This window comes from Chlamydotis macqueenii, chromosome 2, assembly GCF_036417535.1.
Source record: "Chlamydotis macqueenii isolate bChlMac1 chromosome 2, bChlMac1.mat, whole genome shotgun sequence".
Lineage (NCBI taxonomy): Eukaryota > Metazoa > Chordata > Aves > Otidiformes > Otididae > Chlamydotis > Chlamydotis macqueenii.
Genome location: NC_141557.1, coordinates 24781574 through 24803962, shown reverse-complemented (window position 1 = coordinate 24803962; position 22389 = coordinate 24781574). Strand labels below are relative to the sequence as shown.

General features: G+C 39.4%; 1 protein-coding gene across 1 annotated transcript in view; it reads left to right on the top strand.

Annotated features, from left to right (window-relative positions):
• The window catches only part of CDK6 (cyclin dependent kinase 6), a 126976-nt gene that overhangs the window by 75244 nt on the left and 29343 nt on the right, over nucleotides 1–22389 (top strand). The window contains exon 5 of the mRNA XM_086741570.1: nucleotides 20114–20223. Within this exon, the coding sequence (XP_086597696.1) occupies nucleotides 20114–20223 (110 nt within the window). The remainder of the gene's footprint in view (nucleotides 1–20113; nucleotides 20224–22389) is intronic.

The window sequence follows — 22389 nt, the reverse complement described above, 5'->3', positions numbered from 1 at the left end:
CAAACAATGACATTGATTTTTTTTTTGTTGGTTTTTTTGTTTGGTTGGGTTTTTTTTTAATTTCTTGTTGCTTTAGGCTAAGGAGTGTTTGCATTCACTTTTATTTCCAGTCGCTACTTTGCCTTCTGGACAGAAGATGCTACTTTTTTATAAGCAAGCAGTTTAATTTACCACATAGCTGAAATTCTTTCCTAGTGAATATTTGAAATATTATACCCTGAATTTGCAATCAGTATGACAAATGACATCGGTTTTGTTCTATTCCCTGCTAAAGGTGCTTCACAGACAGAATCGTTCCAACTCAATTAAGGGCTATTTTAAAACTAGGTAAAAGATATTCCAGAAACTTCTAAAGTCTTGCCCTCATCTAAAGCATCCTGATTTATTACATTATCTTTGTACCCATGTGGCCACAACAGAAAATCTCTTTTGCTACTTTCCATTCCTATGATGGGTTGGTGCATGAACTAATCAAAACCACTAACATCTATGTTAATCACTTGCAGACTTAACATGGCAGTATACCTATTTAATAGAAGAAAAAAGAAGTGAAGTTCAGTAACATTTCCGCAGTTCCCATAGAAACATTGCATCTTGTATAGGGTCCTTAAGAGCTTTTGGGCTCCCATCCTCTGATATGCCAAGTGGCTTTCTGTGAATCCTTAACGTCCTCATCTCCTGTTCAAACTGCAATCAAAATCAGGCAACAAGAACTTAAATGCTGCAACTTGAAGACAGGCAATTTCTATCCTAGCTTCATCTACTCCAATTACAACCTACTACAATTTGATTCCTTTGAATGGCCTGCAGCCACAAAGGGGTAAACTACCCACACGGAAATCAGGGCCTCAGTTCCCTGTGCCGAAATCAACTCGTATGGTGGGACCTTACAGCATCAGATGCTTTCCCTGGCAACCAAACACACTTTTTGAGTTGTGGGGAGCAAACTTTTGCATCATGTTAGCCAGTTCAGCCTTGGTCTAACCTCAGATGAAAAAAATGGCACTGTTTTCCAGAAACTGATAAAGTGCCTCCTATGCACCTAAGCCTGCACAGCCAAAATCCCAGCTGACACAGTATTTTGAGTCATATGCTGACCTTAGTGCGAAAGGGAACTTCAATTAGATGTCTATTGTGTTTTCAAATATAGAAGAATGGCTTTGTATTCAATGGATTACCCCACTGATTAAGACAAGGAAGCAGATGCTGCAAGGGCGTATAGAAGGAAATACTTTAATTTCTCCCATTTTATTATAATTCAGAACCTTTTTCACATCCCAGAGCAATTAGTACGTAAGATAAAAGCCCACAAACATATTAAGACCATGAGAATTTCCCAATAGACAGAGGTACTGGTACCTATGTATAACGAAACTCCTAGTACCTTCCGTGTCCCAAAAAGCAAATAGAAAGGATGGGGGAGGGAGGAGAATCATGCAGGGAAGTCTTTTTATTTTCTTCTTTTCACGTGAAGGTTTATAATTAAAGGGGAAAGTAAATTAATTACATGAATATTAAAAGGTTACTCTTCTATTCTAACATTTGGTCACAAGTTGTCTAATGAAAAGGAATGCAGGCTGGAGGGCTGCCATGCCTTTGCTTCTTTCTGCAGAGGGCCACAGGCTGAAGCAGTGATTGTGCGTGACAGATTCTGGGAACAATGAGCCTGCGCACAGATCATCCAGATGGAGCATGCTTTTCTAAATTACACCAACAACAGGGTGGCCCACAGGCAAACAAAATAGTTAAACAATACATAATAAAGTTTTTATTTGGTATTTCCTGTGAGCCTCTGCCAGTTGCCAGGGAGTGTACTGTATTTTTCTTTTGCTGTATTAATTGTTGACCACAACTGGCAAAGACCCAAACTAGCAGGGACAGATAAGGGGGGGAAAATGGCATCTGGACACTAAAGCCTCAAGTGTACTGGGAAAAAAAAAAAGCACAAAAAATTACAGCATATATCTGGAATTTTCCAACTAACGATGTGCGGATGTGGTAGCGCTAGGGAAAAAGAGCCAAACTGAGCCTGCTTTGTTCACTAAGAGAGGCCCCCCTGTAACATTCCTTTTAGCTGTGCATATTTTGGCTTCACTTGTGCAGTTTTAACTATATGCTGCGTATGGAGCAGTTCAGTTGTTGCTGCATAAATCTAATGATTTTGTTACAAGAAATAAAATTATGTCAATGCATATGCATTTTTGTTATTGTGAGATGTTTAAACAGAGGCTGTGTTTTAAATGTTAAATTATAGGTGCTAAGTTTTCAGAGAGAAGAGGGAGAAAATGACGTACAACCCATCACAGCAACAGCTGCAAGGAGGAGACCCTCAGTAGCAGTGAATGCTGCCTTTTTAAACTCATCAATGAAATCAGTCCTTACAGTTATCTGGTTTAGGGGAAAGCCCACAATATAACATTAACACTTGGGTAAAAACAAGAGGCTGCATAAACATGCTAGCTTGATACTGTTTTTCTGTTTTCTTTGTTGTTGTAAACAGTTAAGGTATTGGTGTCTTTTTAAGGAAGTTTTGTATTCCTGATTTACTATACACAATGTAGTAAGTGATTTTGCTGCTACTAGAATAAACAAGAACAGGTTGCTGTTGTTTTCTTCTGTGGGTGAAATAGCCTTGCAGATATTAGGCAACCTCTCCAAAGAAGATGAAAGTTGGTGTGAAGACTATAAATATGTATAGAGAAAACCAACTTCACTAGGCAGTGACAGATAGCTGCAGGTCTGTAGTTCAGTTGATGGGGAAGAAATTATTGTTATGAGATTAAATTGTCATATATTTCTACATTTTTGAATGTGCTTTGACCGTCTTCCAATGACCAGTGGCCCTTGTTGCCACAGGCCTTTTTTCACTTCTCAACTCACATGCTCTTTCTGGCGTTAAGTACTTTGTTTTTTTCTTTGTTTGTGTCTTTGGTTTTAGGGCAGATTTTTTTGTGATTGGTTTTAGCTGCAAAATATGGAATTTGTCTATTACATTATTTCTTTATACATGTACAGTTTTCTTCTGAAATAAAAGTATATTAAAAAATGTAATTTCTTCACTTGGCATCGTATTCATACACACACTGGTTATCAGCAGGGCTTAACCTATGGATCAGTCACATGGATTTCTTCAACCTGAGCTAGCAGAATATCTGGCTGTAGTGGATGGCTGTCATAAGTAGCTGATTAAACTACAAGGGAGGATGCATTGCCAGGGGCTTTCTCAGGTTCCCACTCATCTTCCAGCACACGGCTACTGCTATTCCTTCCTCTCAAACCTGTATTCCTACCTGTCCTCCAGCCCAGTCTCATCTCTCTGCTAAATCTAGCTCACATCCCAAAACCTCTGTGAAGTCTGCCCCCCTGGGCTCCAGACATGCCCCTTAGCTTCGCAGCCTCCACTGCTTTCAGCTTCAGGCCTTCCTCAGCAATCCCCATTTCCTTTAAAAATTTTTCTCAAATTCCACTCTCACACACCTTACTGGTCATTTTTCCTTCTTCCCTCCATAGCTTGTAGTCTTTTTTCTCAGTCAGTGTCAGTTAACCCAACTCTCCACACACACTCCCACTCCCCATTGTTCTTCAACCCAAAAAAGGGATGTCGTAATCTCTTCTCTTAATCCAGCTTTCATACTCTTTTCCCTCAGTGTGTCCAGCTATTTTCATCGCTGTGGCTCAGTCTGATAGGTTCCTCTTCAAACACAGGATAGACCATTTATAGAGTAACAGGCTTTCTGCACTCAGTCAAAGCTTGAGATGCCATGATATCCTGCTGAGCCCCCTGGGAGCTGCCCTAATGCTTGCTCGTTGAAGACAAAATCTTCCGGAAGTGCGATAATTATGCAGTAGTATAAATCCTTACTGAGCATGTGCTGTTTTTCAGATTTATGGCATAGCCAAATTTAGAGCCAAGTTTTACAAGGACAGCAAGAAGCACTTCCTTGACATAGAGGCCAAGTTCCACAGCCCTTGTTCAAAAACAGGAGGGCACCAGAGTCTCTCAAAAAGAAGGTCACCAGAATTTAGATGGGCAAACCATATATTTTTTCATGGCCTCCCTCATGGAACCCCCTGAACAGCTTCAACTGAAATATTCCAGTAAAGCTGAGTATATTCTAGAGAGATCCAGCGTGGAAAATGTTACTGTAATCAGTGAAATTTTGGTGAAACTGCTGAAAACAGGGTCTTATACAGATAACTTCGGTAATAGGCCCTCCTAGAAGCTTGAATGTATTATTTATGTGCTACTGCTGGTGGTTGTCACCTACCAGAAGGAATCTGCAGAGTTCTGAGAGAGTCTCAAAGGACTCTTTACATTTCCCTCAGTAAAAGTCAAGGTGTAAAGTCACTCAGTTTTTACAAATATATGTGCTGTTTCCTATGCATGGATCCCTTCTTCATACCCTTATAACCAACTATTGTGTATCCTACCACATGTGGAAACTGATTCTTATTGCCTTTAAGGACACTTCTCCAGTGCCTAATGACATCTATAAATGTAATTTATTCACAATTAGGGGTGTCAATTGGGAACAGGCTGTCAAAGTGGTGTAAAAACACTAGATGAAGAAAAGGGTCAGATCTATGGTAGCAATGAGTATGGCTAGTTACTGACCACTGACAGGCATGAGACTCCTTAAGTCCCGTTGAAGTCAGCAAATTTCAAGAGCAGATCTATGCTTAGCGACATAAACATAGTGATACCAAAATTCCTTTCCAAATTACAGATTTGTCTTTTTCTCTCATGAAAATGAAAAATCATATATTTGCAACCTAGTGAGCTACTATTCATCATAAAATATGTAAAATTTCACTGGAAGTCAGGTTAATTAGAATAGGCTTAATTTCCTGTAAGTGCACTGGTTCCTTCTCCAGTCAAGTACAATGCAAATCTTTTAAACTTTGAAAAAGAAGTTGATTTATAGATCACTTATTTGGGAGTGGTAAGTAATCTACTTTGTACTTGCTTGAGATGTAATTGATTAAAATTACATTTGTGCCTCACATGTGAGCTACAACACATGGCATTCTTGTGTACAGCATTTTGCAGTCAACTGTCATTCATCCCAGGTCTTAAAGACCAGAACAGCAGGATGGTTGAGAGGGGTCATCTGCGATGCTCTACATTATTTTTCAGCCTGAAGATTACACTCCAGAATTGTTTTAAGAAATACTACGTCTCCACATAATTGATTTCAAGGCATGTTGCCAGACTAACACTTAAATTGTTCAGAAGAAGCACTAGAGGCCTCTTTTATTGCTGCTGATAACTCCTCTACATTAACTTAAAAGATTTGAAATCCATTCTGTTTTTTTCATTAGTTGTGTTGTTCACTTCTGTTTTCCTTCTGCTGGATTCCGCTAATGGCTTATTTTGTTCTTGTTCCTACTTTGTTTCAAACAAGTTTCATTTTCAGATTTTCTTGCAGTAGCCCAAAACAAAACAAAGTTTATCTGTGTTTAAAGATGCTTTGTAAATAAAAAAGCTTAAGAAGGGGTCATTTAGACCCATGTTTTGTAAAAGCTTCATATTATAAAAACTAACTTGGTCTAAATTCAGCCTGAGAGTATCCTTCTAAAAACAGTCATACTGTTAGCTCTTGAAAACACTTAGTTTCTGATCCCACAATCATTAATAATTTTAAACAGCAGTAACATAACCTCATGGTATTAACAAAAAAAGAAAGCTATTCTAAACTAAATACATTCTTTTTTTGCTATCATAAAAAATTCCTTTTCCTTGTAGACTGCCAGTTTCCTAGAAAAAATCGGTAGTATTTATTAGGTGGACTTGTATACTGTCTAGAAAATGTAGGTTATTTCTAATTTCTTGTTTCTAACACTGCTTTTTAAAATGCTAACAATTAGAACCAAGGATAGAGCTAAATATAAATTATTCCACTGTCTGAAGATGTCTTCCTCTAACCATCCAGAGTGTCCACTGAAATCAGTAGGAATTACATGCGTATTTATAGTTAGTTCGGAGCTTTCTATGAGATGTCCAGTTGGCTTTTTTTAACACAGCTTAATAATACTAGCCTTTTCATGCATGACGTTTTTTTGCCTCAGAAGAGTAGATGAGGTCCTATCAGCTTGTTGTGTACCTTTTCTGCCTTTAGGTTTAGACCCTTAGACCATAGAGGAACTTTAGGGGCTGTTGTCAATCTCAAAGCTGTTGGCACTTGGGCTTGGTCTCTCTGTAGAAGCTCTAGCTTCTAGCACTGCTTCTCTCTTTTCTCCTCCTCGACATCCATGGAGCCACACATTGAAGAATTTCCTGACCGCATGAGGATGTTACTTACAGGAATTCCTCTGAAAGTTCATGAAGGGGGTAGGATGTTGCTGTCCGTTTGTGGCTGATAATGCTGTGAAAGATTTCTGGAGATGGCAGGCGCTCTTATTCCCTTGCAGGGAATATGTAGGGAGATTTTTGCATGGAGTGATTGCTTCTGAGAACAGATCTTTGTGAGGAAAAGGCATGGACAAGCAGCACAATGATGATGGGGAAACACATATAGACTATGAAACTGATCATTCCAAGGTCAGCTGGTGGTAAGGTTAATGTTATCACAAAAGCTCTTGGCTCCCTCTCTGAGACCATTAGAATATTTACACTATTTACACTAATTCTTGAATATTAGTTCCCATGTGATTTATTCTTCCTTTTCAAGGATGTATTAAATATAGTGATAAATATTTTAGAAGGCCTTTTTTTGTATGTCCATTTTTATCATTTTTGTAAGGACTTCCTGAACAGTTATGAGCCATGAGTGATTCACAAAGCAGCAAAAAGGATGTGACACAGACCTCCTTATTGTATTTTACATTCTCAGGCAGGAGAGGGGCAAAACCTTTAAAAGCAGTAGATGTCCATTCCACACTGGGTGCTCCCTTGTGGTGTCTCTCCATTGGACCAAAGGCAGTTCAGCCTGTCTTCAATTTTAAATATCATTCCTCTCCTGAGGAGATCCCAGGAGGATGTATTGCCACTACCAGCAAGCAACACTGCTACTGATTGGCCAGAGAGAACTAAAACACATCTCTGTAAATTGGATGTTTCCTTCTCTCCTGGAGACTCAGTATGCTCGTGTTTCACAATGCCTGTGCCTGTAAACTGATGTCCATTGTCTGAAGCTGAGACCATTCATTTAGTTACATGCAGAACACAGCTAAACCCAGTTCTGGACTGCTAAAATCGTGCCTCAGTGTCACAGCTCCAACAGCAGATGCAGAGTACATATATTAGTCCACGCCCTTAAACCACTGCTGAAATCAGTCTGGCAAACAGATGCCTGGAAGCGGATTTGGAGTCTCAGAGAAAGTGTTTCCTCTCTAAGGCCTCTATGCACACAGTATGCAAGGGGTTAACAAGGGAGCTACTTTGAAAACAGAGGCAGAAGGTCATTGGCGGCAACAGCAAAGACTCCTACAGCCTGCCATGGAGAGCCTTTCACCCGGCATTTCCCACCCAGGGGATTGTAAACATTGGCTCGCAGCCATGGAGTCCTACAGAACTTCTCTTTACTTTCAGCATATACATTTATACGTCTTAATGGAAACTGAAGCACGGCAAGTTATTCCTGCATGTCCAGAAGGAGAGAGGGAGCTTCTGTTCAAATTAAAAAGATGAGGGAAAGAGCCATTACTCACACTGGAATTTGAAAACATAGAGATATGCTTGTTTAGTGGTACTTCACATGTAACATAGCTGCTGTTCTCAGGCAAACTTTCTCAACTCACAGGAATGTGTAGAATGCTGTCACTTAATCAGAATTCAGAAGAGCTCTTTTATCTGCCATTTGTTAGTAACTAGCAATATTGTTCTTATCTCGTTGTCCTTTAGCCTGATGCAGTGCCCTCAGACATGAGAACTTGTAACTTGAAAGCACTCATTACCTTGAACATTCCTGTTTGTATTGTCTTAAGCTATTATCTTTTTAGCTTAAATTTATATCAAGTTTTAGAGAGATGAGTCACCTTGAGAAGTCTGTTCTGCAACATCATTTTCACAAATAGAAGATTTTATATTTCTGTAAGTCTATAACCACTCTGGAGTAGTCTTCAGTGATCTATACCAATTAAGATCTTTTTAATAAAAAAATTTCAGATTTAAAAAAAATACAGATAACAAATCCATGTTATCTGTAATTAATTTCCCTTTGAATCTGGCTTCTTGAAAACAACATAAATTCATCATACAAGGTTTAAGGTTAAAATTGGGAAATAAAGCCTAGCAAGGTCTAGCATTGGACCAAGTGTAACATTCTGATTTTCTGCTAAACAGATTCATAATATCAGTTTAGAAAATCCTCTAGCATTTATAAGAGCATTAAATTTTCTTTTGGGTTCTTTAAAAATCTTGGGCTTTGCTTTGTACAGTGAATCTTAAGTTTTGGCTAGTGAGTAGTGTATCAAGTAGCAAGGGAGGAGATATTGCTTCTTTCTCCACAGAATAAATCTTCTAGAGTTTTTAAGAGTCTTGTCCATTGGAGTCAGAGAGATGGAATACAATCTGCCTAGGTCCAAAGTAGAATCCAGCCTGGTTAGTGTAATTAATGCCTGCTTTTATTTTTATCCAGTGATGGTCTAATGTAAAATGCATACACATTCCAGAGAGCAGTATCCAGAAACTCGGCTCCTCACCCCTTCCAGCTGATTGTTCTTAAGCACGTTGCTACTTTCAGACACAGTCTTGCCCCATGACTCATATAGTCCTGGCAGAATAGTGACTTGGCTTCAGCAAAGGCAAGTAAAGAGTTGTCACCCAAAAAAACCTTAGTCTAGTGGTCAAAATATTTGCTTGGATGTAGGAGGTGCCAATTAAGTCCCCTTCAGGCTGAGTTTTCACTTTGAGATTAAAATAATAGCATCTGTACAAGATGTTAATGTGTATACAGACACATATTGCCTCCTCCACCACTCTTAGTTACAGACTGCAGCAGGTAAGACTCCATATGGACTTCTGTTGAGAACATCTGGGTAACTAGGGTATCTGTCTGCTTAAACATGCATCACACGCAGCAGAGCTTCAGTTGAGATGCAGTTGCTTGTTTCTCCAGCACAGGCCTTTCTAATGTGTGTGACCATCTACTCTTAAGACCCGTGGACACTTTAAGACTAAGAAGAGGAATTTGATGAGTAAAGATGGCTACAAAGCTCATAGCCTTGAAAAGTCAGTGGATTGTGCCTAGCATTTTGTTGGTCTTAAGCTCACAAAGCTACTTCAGTATGAGATCCAGACAGCCTGAAGACTTCCCATAGTCTTTTTGTCCTTTCTATCCTGTCCTTGGTTTTGCCTGAAATTACATATCTACAGCAGGTCCTTGTTGTGCTGGTATTTACTTCAAAAGTCAACTAATTTCTGATGATGTGTGGTATGTTTAAGTATGTATAAACACATACACTTATCCATATATTGCATCTGTGTATAGAAAGTTCATCTTTTTCTTTTTTTTTTCTGGAAACCTGTGTGTTTCCAGACCTCTTTTTTCATTTGTTTTAAGAAAGAAAGATGTTTCATGAGGGTTTTGTTTCCCAAATGTAATTTCAAGGAGCCCTTGAAAGTAGGACATAGGAATTTAATTGCTGTGGTATCATTTACATTTTTACTTACTTCAATCTAAAATCATACATTTCTTTAAAGCTATAGTAAAATCTACTGCATTCAGTTTCAAATGTAGAACAGATTTTCAGTGTTCAGAGTTGCCTAAATTCTTTATGCCATAGGTGTAGGAAGGTCCAGCTTCATGTCAGCCATCATGGAGATAATAGGATTGAAGTCCACACCTTGTGAAGTATATCCCAAGAGGAGCTCTACTGCAGAGAAGCTGCCTTGTTTGCAACCCTGGGTTCCGTTTGGGTTTTGCTGTAATACAGGAGGTTTAACTGTAAGCTATTGCTTCACATGAGCACCATTGACAGATGTTGCTTCACCAGCCCTTTTATATACTACACTAGGCTATCAATGAAATTTGCACTTTGCCTCCAGGTCCCTACTCAAGCCTTGGTAGAGTCTGTATCACCAGAAGCACAAGTTTCCACTTCCAAGAGCGGCATAACAGCTGAAATTTGCTTTGGGGAAGGAGAGCTATGTGGCTGCATAACACCATTATCAGGTGCTATGGGAGCTCCCACCATACCTTGCTATGGTGCTGAGGAAGGTTACAGCTCTTAGTGCCACCAGTAGATGAATGCTTCACCTAGGAGTTGATGGGACATAGAAGTGAAGAGAGCCCAAAGTTACAACAAGAATTTTTAACAATTGTAGATAAAATGTAATGAAGATATGAGATTTCTCATATGTACCAGCTTTATAAGTTATCCAGTCAAATATCTTCATTTTAGATGTACCAGAGACTACTCTTGTCCAAACCAGGCTTTCAGTATAAAAGACATTTGGAGAAATATTTTCAGATTAATTGTAACTGAGCTTATTTTACCTTCATTTTACATTCTGGGTAAAGATCAGGTAAGCTCTTACTCAGCAGCTAACCTGCTGATACACACATATCCTCTGCTCACCGTGCTGTATGCAAACAGCGTACATCTCTCTTACTTATATGCCCTGATTGCTATTTGTATCCTTACTTTCCTGTTCAGCTCTGGCCATTAACTTAAAGCACAGCATTAGTTCATAAGTTTCATTCTCAACTGAGTGAAAACAGTGTCTTGTAGAAGTTGTTTGCATCAAGTTTTCCCTTTTTTAGAGTCCCAAGCCGAAAAACTGGTTTATTCATAGTAGTCTTTAACAGTTCAGGATCCTAACAGAATTCTGTGTCAAACTCTGACCCAGTGTTTACATTTTCCTCAAGATGGTACAAAGTGACTCATTTTTGAGAGTGACTCATTTCTTCAGGTCAATTTTGATGTTTGCATTTCATTAAAAACTTTTTAATTCCACCTTCTTTCTCATCTTGAAGCAGCTGTAGAGTCCACAATAAAGCCTCTCGCCTAGAAAACTGGCAGTTCTTAATCGATTCTTTGAGGCAATATTTTCTTTGTGCATCATCTCCTTTTGTTAAAGATGGTTTGAAACAGAAGTGGGCCCGAGTTCCATGAGAGAGAGGTCAGCAGTGCCCTTCCTGGTTTTGCTTTATTTAGGTTTTCTCTGTTCAGAACCAAAGTCTGACACAGCACCCCAGAAAGTGGGGAGACTTTTTTCGATTGAGCAGACACCGGTTTTCTAGTAGCAATGGAAAGCTGGTCTTCATTATAAAGCCAAACCGTAAGTGGTAAGGCTCAGATTCTCTAGTCTGATGAACTCAGAAAGAGAGCAGGCAGTCACAAGGGCAGTTTCTGGGGATCTTAGCATGGAGCCAACCATGGTTGGGTCCTTGGCACGGGTTAGAGCTACATGTTCCCCTTCTCCGAGGGACAGGGCATAAGTGATGTGAGAGACTGTAGAAGAGCTGGATGCCACCCAGTGGGAATATAGGGTGCTAGATGAGTTGATTTTGTGGCTACCTAAAGACACAGAGCAGAGCAAAGCAACTGAAATAAGGCCCAAGATCTAGTATTAGAAATGGTGACTGTTCCCTCAGCTAGTTAATGCCAACAGGTGACTGACGCGAGTGGAAACGTGACAAATTGCTGCAGCTGGATCCAGAACAAGACCTGTATTCTAAGGCACAGTCGCAGGCTGCCACCTTTTTAATCCTTTGTTTCTTTCGGTATTGTGGAAGGAATTACCTTCTTTCTTATAGTAGATGTTTGCCTTGATCGAATTAAGAAATTAAAGGTGTTCATTTTTTCTGGCTTTGTGATTTTTTCAGCTCTTAGATTATTAGAATTTGCTGTTTCTATCTACAGATTTTGTTTAATTATTGAGTCTCAAAGCATGACTGAAGAATGGCTACTTTTTTAAAAAACCTGTCACTCTCCGTGTTGTCAGGTATCTCTACATGTAACTATGTTGTAGTATCAGCACTCATTGCATGCAGAGCTGACCACTCCTGTAAAGAACTGAGCTGTCCCATATTCCATAGAAGGCTGATCTGCAGCTCTGAGGTTAGGGCACTATGGCTTTGATTTTAATATACAACAAGCCCTGGCACGTCTTTCTTTTACTTTCATGGGCTCTGGATCAGGTATGGCAGAGTTACTGATATTATTTTTGCTTCTTTCTTTTTGTATAAAGATAAAACACTTTTCAAGTGAAGTTTCAGGTAGTCTCTCAGAAATGTTCTCTGTGTGCTGTCAGCAGAGAATTCTATGAAATATTCTGCTTAATGGAAATATATTTCCTTGTATTAGTTTTGAGGTAAGTTCTGAATTATCGCTAATGGTGAAAATATTACCTCATCTTAAGACACAGTTTTCCTTTCTAGTAGCTGTTGCACACAGCTGCTTAGTGCATAGAGACTTTTGAGGTAAAAACCACTGATTGTAGGTAAAGTATCTTCCGCTCCTGCTTTTATACACATGCATGATGTGCAAATACGCACACACACACACATGTGGACTCCTACTGACAACGGATGTACCTAGAAAAATTCTTCAGCAGCACCATCACACTGGCTTATGTGGTTCTTCCTAGAAACAAAAAAAAGCAAAATTCTGATTAGTTTTGTGCGTATAAACCATCAAAGACATGAATGGTTTCTTTATTTGTCAAGTTATCTTACAGTAGATGCTAAATCCTGCTTTCATCAAAGCACAAATGTTTTAGCATCAAAAAGAGGAGATCACATTCTAAAATAACAACTTGATAGTGGGTGGTACATGTGATCAGGATTTGTGTCTTCTATAAATAGGTAAATTTTTGCTTAATTATTTAACTAATGAAGTAATAACAATAATCCTTCCACTTTTCACAAAGCAGTTAATTAAGCCTCTACACAAAACAGAGGCAAATGTGAATAAAGACATCAAATTTCTATTACCATATGCACTTCATGAGACCCATAGCACTTGACAGGATGTCATTTTTATATATATTAAACCTTTTTTCAAGAATTAAAGTGCTTTCTAAAAGCCACCAGGGCAGTTTAGTTCACTTTTACTTTAAAAGGGAAATTTTTAATGTTTCTGTAAACAGACGAAATATAATCATCTTTCTCTGAGAAAGAAACGTTCTCTCCAGCCTTACCTATCTCTGCAATGGAATGGAAAACAGTTACATAATAGTGGAAGAACTACTACTCAAAAAAGAGATTAAACAAATATAATTATTCAGGCTGATATCATCCCTGGAAACTAAGGCACATTATATACTGTAGCGATTATTACCTTCTCCATCACATCAGAAATAACTATAGGTCTTCAGAGATAGGTTAAAGAGAGTCCTAAGCTTGCTTTATAAATGCAAAATGCTCAGCAAATGATTTAAGGATAGTGATGGGAAAATACAGTAAGATAGTCCCTAGCAGGTAAAGCAGACACACTCTTCTTCCAAATCAGGATGAAAAATATGTTCAAGTCATTGTACAAAGGCTAAAAAGCCCATGCTACCGTCACCTATATTGATCTTACTACACCCTTTGGACAGGTAAGTTTTGGAAGGACTCTGTCTTTCCTTATGCTGGAGGTTGCTGTGCAAGATGCTGCAGGGTGCCATGAGGCACCATCCCTCTCTCTGTTCCTCGTCTCTTTCCTCCTTGCTTCCCCATCCAGTGCACCCCTTCCCTTGTCTCCTGGGACTCGGTCTCTCTCTGTCTCACACCCCCACACCCACACACCGGAGCCACCTTGGGCTGCCCAGGGAGGCGCAGAGCAGCATGCAGAGCAAGTGTCAGAGCCCATGATCCTGCCGAGATACCATCACCTCGTAACTTAGTGTCACCTACCTTCTGAATTGCCATTTCTGCCCTGTTCAGTCCTGGTTGTCAGTCACTATTCCAAACTGCAGGTGATAAAACATTATTAGATGAAGTCTTTCTTTTCCTAAGCAATTTTTAATATTACATTGACTTCATTTTAAGTAATGTTACACTGTCAGACCAGTGAGCCATTTTTAAGCATATTCACTTAAGAAATTACATTTCTTCCTTTCAGACTCTGTGGAGATTCAGTGCAGTGTTTCTAGCAAGCAAGAGGGAGGTGCATTAGGGAGAGAGAGTCAATCCACAGTGGAGATTGAAGCCAGGCTTGAATCAATATGCAAGCCCAGCTTTTTAGCCGTCTGTAATTCTGTCCTCTTCAACTAGTCTGTGGTGAATGTGTCAGGCTTAGTCATGCAGCTGAGAAGAAATTTTCTGCAAAGTTTGAAGAAAATTGTGCAAGTCATTTCAGAGTCCCAGACGTGAAGAAGAAGTCGTGCATGAGCAGCTCCATAGTGAAGCTGGAAAGAATCCACTTTAATTCCTCCTAAACAGTTTGAAGCAATAGATTTTTTGTGAAGTTGAGAGACCACGAAGCAACACTAAAGAGCTATATTCCACATACTGCACCAGGTATTCTGTAGCTATATTTGTTCATTTTTTAGGACAAAAGGACAAAAATAAATTTAAAACAGTCAAAAAGATGCCCCAAAGGTAATGTGAAAGCCTTGTTCATGAGAACTGAACAAAATAACTGAGTTTAAGAACCATGTTAGGGAACTTAAAAAACAAAATTTACAAATAATCTTTCAGGAGACTGAAATGCTTTAAGCAATGAAATGAGCCAGTGTCTAATGGCAAATATAATTAGCAAAATCAGCACCTAAAAGAGTGCAGTAGAAACCACAATCACAAAAGCAAAAGATTTGGAAGAAGATTTTTATTTGGATTCAAGTATACTTTGTATGAATTTAAGCATCTTACTGATTGCTTTTGTGGCATGATTTCTGTGAAAGTTAACATTTTAAAAAGTTGTATAGGCCTCTTCAAAGTCTCCTCAGAACAAATTAGAGAAGAATTAATCTCATCCAACTTTAGATTTCTAAAAGGAAGATGTCTACATGTGGGCCAGTCAATTAGATTCTCCTCATAGACAGTGAGCAGTTGCAGCATGTGTTCATCTGACCTGTACAATACATGAAAAAATAAGATCAGTGCTGGATAAGATGAGGAGTAGGCCCCCACCCCGTCACCCTCCTGGAGCCCCCTCTGAATCAGCGGAGATGAAGAAAGCATAGCAAAACGCCTTCTCTCTGGAGTGAAAGGAAGACCCAGGGCCGCAGCGTGACTCACTGGCTAGTAGATTAAAGAGTGCCAGGAAATGTTCGTGGGCACTGGAGCTCAATTGTCTATACTGTTAAATTATTAGAATGGTTCCTGGCATGGTTTTGAGGTATGCCAACCAGCCTTTCCCCAGACTGTTCCTAGGCAGAGTTAAGCATGGACCAAAGACCACTCCCAGTACGCAGTTTGCATGTGGTCACCTTTTTTGGGAGGCTGAGAATTTAATAATATGGACATAGGCCACTCTGTGCCTGTTGGTCTCGGTGCCAAAGGAACATTTCCTGTCCCATTTAATTTCCTAGCACAGACATAGCCGCTGTGTTACAGTCTGATCCCTGCTTTGTTCCTGTAGCTGTGCAACTGGGCATTGGTCTGTACTAAAAGTCTGTGGCAAACCGAAATGTAGTCTTTTGTGTCTATGTTACTCAACCCCATCCCTAAACCTCTGTTTGTCTTTGTCTTTTTTGAACCATATGCTATTCAGACAGCAACTATATTTGGAAAGGGCTGTGTATTGTGCAGATCCATTTAAATTAAGCAGTTATCCAAAAGTGAAAATCTACTCTGTAAAGTAAGTGGAAATTAAATGAGACTGACACAATGCCTAGATCTTGTGTTCACTTTGCTAGTGAGCAGATACTTACCACTAATTTGATTTTTCGTCAGAAACATGTACCATGAAGTGCAGGATTGAATCTCCTGGGGCTAGATGGTCCCAAATAGCAACATCTGTCTGATATAATAAGGCAGAAAGCTTTATTTCAAAATAAAGTTCCGTTTCTTCTTCTTACTCTAAATGCAGCTCTCGCTTTTTTCTCACTGAGCATGTTTCCTTCTCTAGGGGGTCAGACACAGCCTCAGTAGACTTTTGCAGATGTTCTTCTCCTTTCTAATGCCTCTCAGATACACATTTCGTTTATTTTCATCCTCAAGTGCTACCTAAATCTACTGATGTTTAAATTGTTAGAAGCCGTGATCTGCAGCTACTGATACCGTTCTTATCTGATATCATCCCATCTTATCTCGGTAGTGGAAAGATAAAATGTTCACTGGAAAAGGAAGACAGCTTTTCTTTTAGGTACATACTCCTGCCAGTGTATGAATTATTCTCAGTCTTTTCATGTAGCTTCATCTGTGAAATACAGGTGTCAGGGTATCCTCAGGACAGGCAGAGAAGCTGCCCCCTGAGAGTGGGCTAGGAAGCTAAAGGGGGAAAAGGAGATAATTTGGCACAGGAGCATTTGGAGGCAGTTGAAAGAAAAGCAGACAGGGTGTGAAATTCAGGGGAGTTTAAGGGTGCAAGGGACCAGACGGGGAACACGAGGGAAGACAGAGCACATGGGATGAACGGGACAGCAGGCCGTGTCCACCCAGGCGTTTGCACATGAGCAGCAGGGGGTTAGGCATGTTCCGTGACATGCCATTTGAATGAGGCAGAAAGGCACAGGCAGGGGAGAGGAGCTGAAGAGGCCTGGCAGGCTGAGAGGAAGGGAGGAGGAGGCAAAGAAGGGAAGTCTATTAGATGAGAGGACTAAAATGCAACATAGTCACTACAACCTCCAAAGTATTTAGGAGTCTTGCACTGATTTTAGGGTCTCCATTAGCATGTAAGCATGAACTCCTTTTCCTACAGAGCAATCACCATGTGCCACATTACGTATGTGTCAGGTTTTCAGGACAGGCAGAATTTAAGCAGAATGTACCGATGCATGTACTTGCTTTTTTCATCCTAAAAATGGGACTTTATCAAGCATCTCTTTATCAAGTGCTCTATCTCTCAAGGAGAGCTTGTCTCACTGCTGGTGTGGCTTACCTAAGCAAAGCATTTTTTCTTTCTAAGTCAGAATCATGCTAAAGAGGAAGCGATGATGTAGTTGTTCAGCCTCAACATATCCTGTGTTCATAATAATTTTCATTTCTACTTATCTGCAAATGTTAATGGAATGCCCACAAATATTTTCTTGGTTTCTATGGTAAGAGAGAGTGTGAAACTCTGTGTCAAAACCACTGCATCATCTGCATCATCCTGTGCTTTTCAGGAGAAGACCCTGACCACTAGAGGAGTCATCTGTGGCATTACTTGTGTGCAAACGCAAATTTAGTACATTTTGATCCCTTCCAGGTTCACGTTTTGAAACACAGACTTGCGTATTACAGACCATAAACGTTACTTGATCACTTTTATAATTACACAGTAATGACAGAGTGTATCAAAACAGATCAACACAGATTGCTTCCTCTCTGACTATAAAGCAGTTGGGCATTTGCTGGAATTTAACTGTAAGACTTTGGAAATATTTTTTATTTAAAGGTTTAAGTTTCCAGATTACTCAGGAGTAAAATCTCCCAGTCCCCTGTGTACGTATGTGTGGAGCATTGCAGGGTGCAAATGCTTGGGGAACTGTGCCAGTAAGTGGTCACGTGGGAGAAGCAGCTAATGTGCTGCACACTTCCGCAGCCGTCTGAAAACAGCACTGTTCCCCCTGAGTGAGCACCCGGGGACCTGCCATGAGCCGCGACGCTTCTCTCAGGAAAGGAGCACCTGTCCTGTGCCACATTTCCCTGGAAAAGGGACTTCAGTTGGAGGCATACATTGTCAGAAGTATTCAGCTGTCTCACAACCATGCATCCCCCAATCCTTTGCCTGTGAGAGTGCAGAGCCTCAGTGTGGGACTGGGGAAAATAAAGTACCCTTTCACTCTGTGTGAGAAAAGCCATGTGGATCCCTAACCAGGAATTGTGAAGTTTGGTAGTATTCCCGCAAATCAGAGATCACACAGCTCTTGCTTCTGACACTGCACTCAGCCACTGACAAACAATAATGGGTTGTAAATTCTTAAAGCAATGTTTTTTTAATAAGCTTTTCTACAAAGGTTCTGGGAAAACAAAAGTGCAGATCAGCTTGAGAAGTATATCTGCATCAGGAAAAATATATATGTGTTTTAGGAGGAATTCTATCTGATTCAGATAGGGCAGCTCCAGCAAAAATCCCTGACCTCCAGTTACATTTGTCTTCTTTCCCTGGAGTGAATCTCTGAAGAAACTTTTCTGGTTTTTATAGAGAGAAATATTTTTGAAAAGTATCATTGGTATGGAGATAAGACAAATGGAGTTAAATAATGCCTAACTTCCACACAAATTTGTTTCTGTGGACAGGTATCTGGAAGTCTAGCTAGCTTGCCAGTACAGTACTTTGCACTGTGTTATTGAACTGTTTCAAAGACAAATTTTATGAATAGAGATCAAAGGGTTTAAGAGGACTGTTAGCAAATATGACCACTTGTGCAAATATCCGTGAACCTCCCTTCAATAGCCATTCAGTAGTTCCAAAGGCTGTCAGGGCATGTAATGATTGTAATAAATGTTGTATTTGCTTTTGTTTCAGCGGGCTTTGACCAGCAAATTCGACTGATTACTTCCATTGTTTTTTTTTGCTTAGAAGACAATTATATTGTTATCATTAAAAAAAACCCCACTCCTCTTACACATTCTTTTGTACTGGACTTGGAATTCACAACTCACTATCCTAGTTAACGTAATTTTAAAAGTTATTTTCATTCTTATCTGTGTACTTGTTTCTTTTCAGTATTTTTGCTTTGTTTCATGCTCCTCCTGAATGCTGCATCTCTCACCGTTTGTTGGAGAAACAAACCAATAATTGTTGAGACCCTCCCTGCCTCCAGATTAATAGTCAGAGGTTTAAATTATAGCACACAGTAAGAAAATACTGGTATTTAGCTGATGATCATGTGTTGTTATGGCTGAATTGTAACTGCCTTCAGGAGCAGGATACTCCCATCGCTCTGAGATTACGTTCTAGCAACATAATAGCTCACACAGGACTGTGAGGGAGCGCCTTGTGTTCTTCTGTAAATATACCGAAGATACAGTCAGCCTCATCTGTATTTGGTCTACTTGTGGGAAACAAAAGGATAAATATAAATTGTCCCATCTCTGTTGTGGGTCCAATATGCAGGACTCATCAAAGTACATTGATGGAGCAGTTCCAGTAAATTCCCACTGGGTCTCTCCAATATGTTGTGACATGACCACCAGGACAAGAACAGCCTAAAAGCAGATGCTTTACGTGGCATATGTCCCTGGGAAAGAGTGTATCAGTTGGAAATAAATTGTGAGAGAAGTTAGTGCCGGTCTAACCAGCAGCACGTGGGCAGAGACAGTCACACAACTGTAAGTCAGCAATCTCCCTGTAAGTTGTGTTGCTTAGTTGAAAACTGACAGTTTAAGGTACCTCTTTGTGCAAGGAAACCAGAGTGGACAGCACTGACTGCCTTTGGTAAGGGACAACTTTGGGAAGGGTTTGACTTAGTATGTATCCAACTGATTTAAAAAAAAAGAAGTTGTAAATCTTCAGTTCAACATGAAGAGAGAACTTTTGAGACAAGTCAGACATGTTTACCCACATTGGCTCATACACTTGAGCTAATCTCGTTTCTTTTACAAAAAAATAATGCATAAACTATGAAGGGTTTAGGAAAGACATGGGCTACAGGTTCTGATTTGTCCTATAGGTAAACTCACAGTATTCCTCAGCTTATTAGTTTCCAGTTTTGCTCTGGTGATTACATATAAGAGGTCCACAAAATTTAAGAAAAGCAGGCCTTGTTTGGTAGAACAACATTTGTTCTACAGAGTCCACATCTCCACTGGAAAGCATTTGGGGTCTGTAAGTTGGAAAATCTTCCAAGAGTTGTTCTGGTAGCGTGCTGTAGTATCATACCAACACTGTACTCTGATATTTTTGTGGTACCTTGAATCATGCTGGTTTTGGCAAGAAGTGGTCCTGCTTCCCAACTCGCCATCACTGCAGCTATCCATTCTGAGATTTTCCGTACAGGACCCTTTTCTATGCACTAGCCAAACCAGTTTGCCCTAATCTGTGAGATTTTACAATTTGGATTAGGCTAAATGGGACCTGCATACACAGCACTTATGAGGTTGTAATTCTGTAGCTAAGTGTGCTCTCTCTTATGTTCCTTTTTGTTTTACAGGTTGTTACTTTGTGGTATAGAGCTCCTGAAGTTTTGCTTCAGTCCAGCTATGCAACACCAGTTGATCTTTGGAGTGTTGGCTGCATATTTGCAGAAATGTTCCGTCGAAAGTAAGAAATACAGTTTTATTTTCTTCATGCTTTTAATTTGAAATTTGAAAAAAATGTGCAGTAATGACTGTTGCAAGACACTGGATCACGTTTATATTGGAAAGGCCTGATAGGGTGCTTTATTTGCAGCTCAAAATGTAAATACTCCTTGCAAATTCATACTCTTTACCATCTTGGAGTTTTTCTTTTTTGATGGGAGTCTGCTTCAGCTCTTGGTAAAGCCTTTATGAGCATTGTTGTATTCCTGTTACACCTGAAGCCAAATGCAGAAAAAGTGGGCTAGAGAGGCTGTCCATCAATTTGAGTAAAGCTGCATTCTGGAAAGGATTTACCCTGAGGAAGGCAGGGTATCGTGGTCAGCAGAGTCTTCTTGCTCTGGAGTTTGTACATTAGAGCATTAAGTGTTTGCTTATAGTCTCCTCTTGGCATATTTGAGATCTCAGAAGTCACCATAAAGTTGATTTCTAGAGGCAGGGAACAGAGGTAGGATTTTTATAAGAATAAGCTGTTTAGCCTGAGTGTAGGGTAACAGAGGCAGGTAAATGTAGTCAATAAAAACCCGAGTAAAAGACTTTTTTTTTTTTTTTACTAATTCACTTAAATTGGCTGTCAGAACTGTCTTGCTAAAAAATATTACAGCTGGATGCAGATGATTTGTGAATGCCAGAGGAACACTTGCGTACTGGTCTTTCCCCATGGAAGGACATTAATAGGGAGGCTGTACCATATAGGATGTGGAGAGAAACAAAAACCCAAGAACCTTAACAAGGTAAATGTGTTTCAATATTAATGCAATCATCACATGCATTTTGGTTGAGCTTACTGCAAAAAGTGCGTGTTGTCATCACCTTGGAGATCTCCATGTAGAAGCTGTATAGCATTTAACACCTACTGTGAAATCAAAGAATATACATAAAGAAAACGTGAAAGAAAATGATACACAGTGTGGCCTAAAAAACAAAATCAATATCATTTGCAAGGAGAAGTCGTACTTCAAGGGCCTTGAGAAACAACTATTTAATTTATGCAATGTGAAAGTCAAAATACTGATTGAAGTCTTGAAAAATAACTTTGGGATTCTACTACTTATTAATGTTAGTATATGGAAAAATCATTTTTCTTGGGCTTCTTGCCTGGTCAAATGGCCTGGGTAGAATTATTATACTCCACCCTCTCTGTCTCTGACTCAGAAATGAGGTCAGAAAATAAGAGAAAAAAAGAATGTGGGTTTTAGGAGTATCAATTAAACCCTCTTTTGCAAACTTTTAAAGACTTAGACTTATCCCTTACACTGCCAGGCTCACAATAGCATTAAGCCATTGATATAACTTCTCTGATTTAAATAGCAGAGTCAACAACTTCATTTTATCATTTGCAATAAAAGTGATACAGGACAAACAACTGAACACAGAACTTTATTACATGCTCAAAACTCTCAATTTTTTCTCATTTAATTTGCAGTATTCTAACAGATGAGAACTATTGCCATACACAAGCACCACCAATTTAATTTTATTTTTTCTTTTATGATGTATGAGCCTCACTGACTCTCCAAATCTCCATATCCAACACGGTAACTTAAATTAGGGACAGTTAGATGTTCTACTTGTTTACAAATGCAAATATTACATTAATATTACAAAATCAGAGATTTTTTTTTTAATGGAAATGAGATCTGACTTGAAGCACAGTTTGATAAAACCAGGACTTCTATTCTTGCCAAATACAGGGTCAGTCTGACATTCTCAGTCCTAAATTTGGGACACTGTCAAAAACTGTAGATGTCGGGAATCTGCCAAGTCTATATGTACGATGTTGTTTCACTGGAAACAATATGACTTTCACATACTTCACTATACAAGCATGAATTGGAAGACTAATCTAAAGCCTCATTACTGTCAAACTACATTGAGCAGCACTGACTGCTATCTCCATGGACTGTTGCATTGGGTTAATGTTGCAATACTCTCTGTATGATATATGTTGTCTTTCTGGTTCTCCTGATGGGTTGCAAAAGAAAACCTATGTTACTGTGACCTCGGTAGCAATAAACTGTAAAATTTTGCAAACTCTATGGATTATTTCCATAAATGCAACAGCTATTTCTGCTGGAAAATGGTAGTGCCCTTGGGTAATCAGCCATCTGCATTTCCACTGGTATTGATA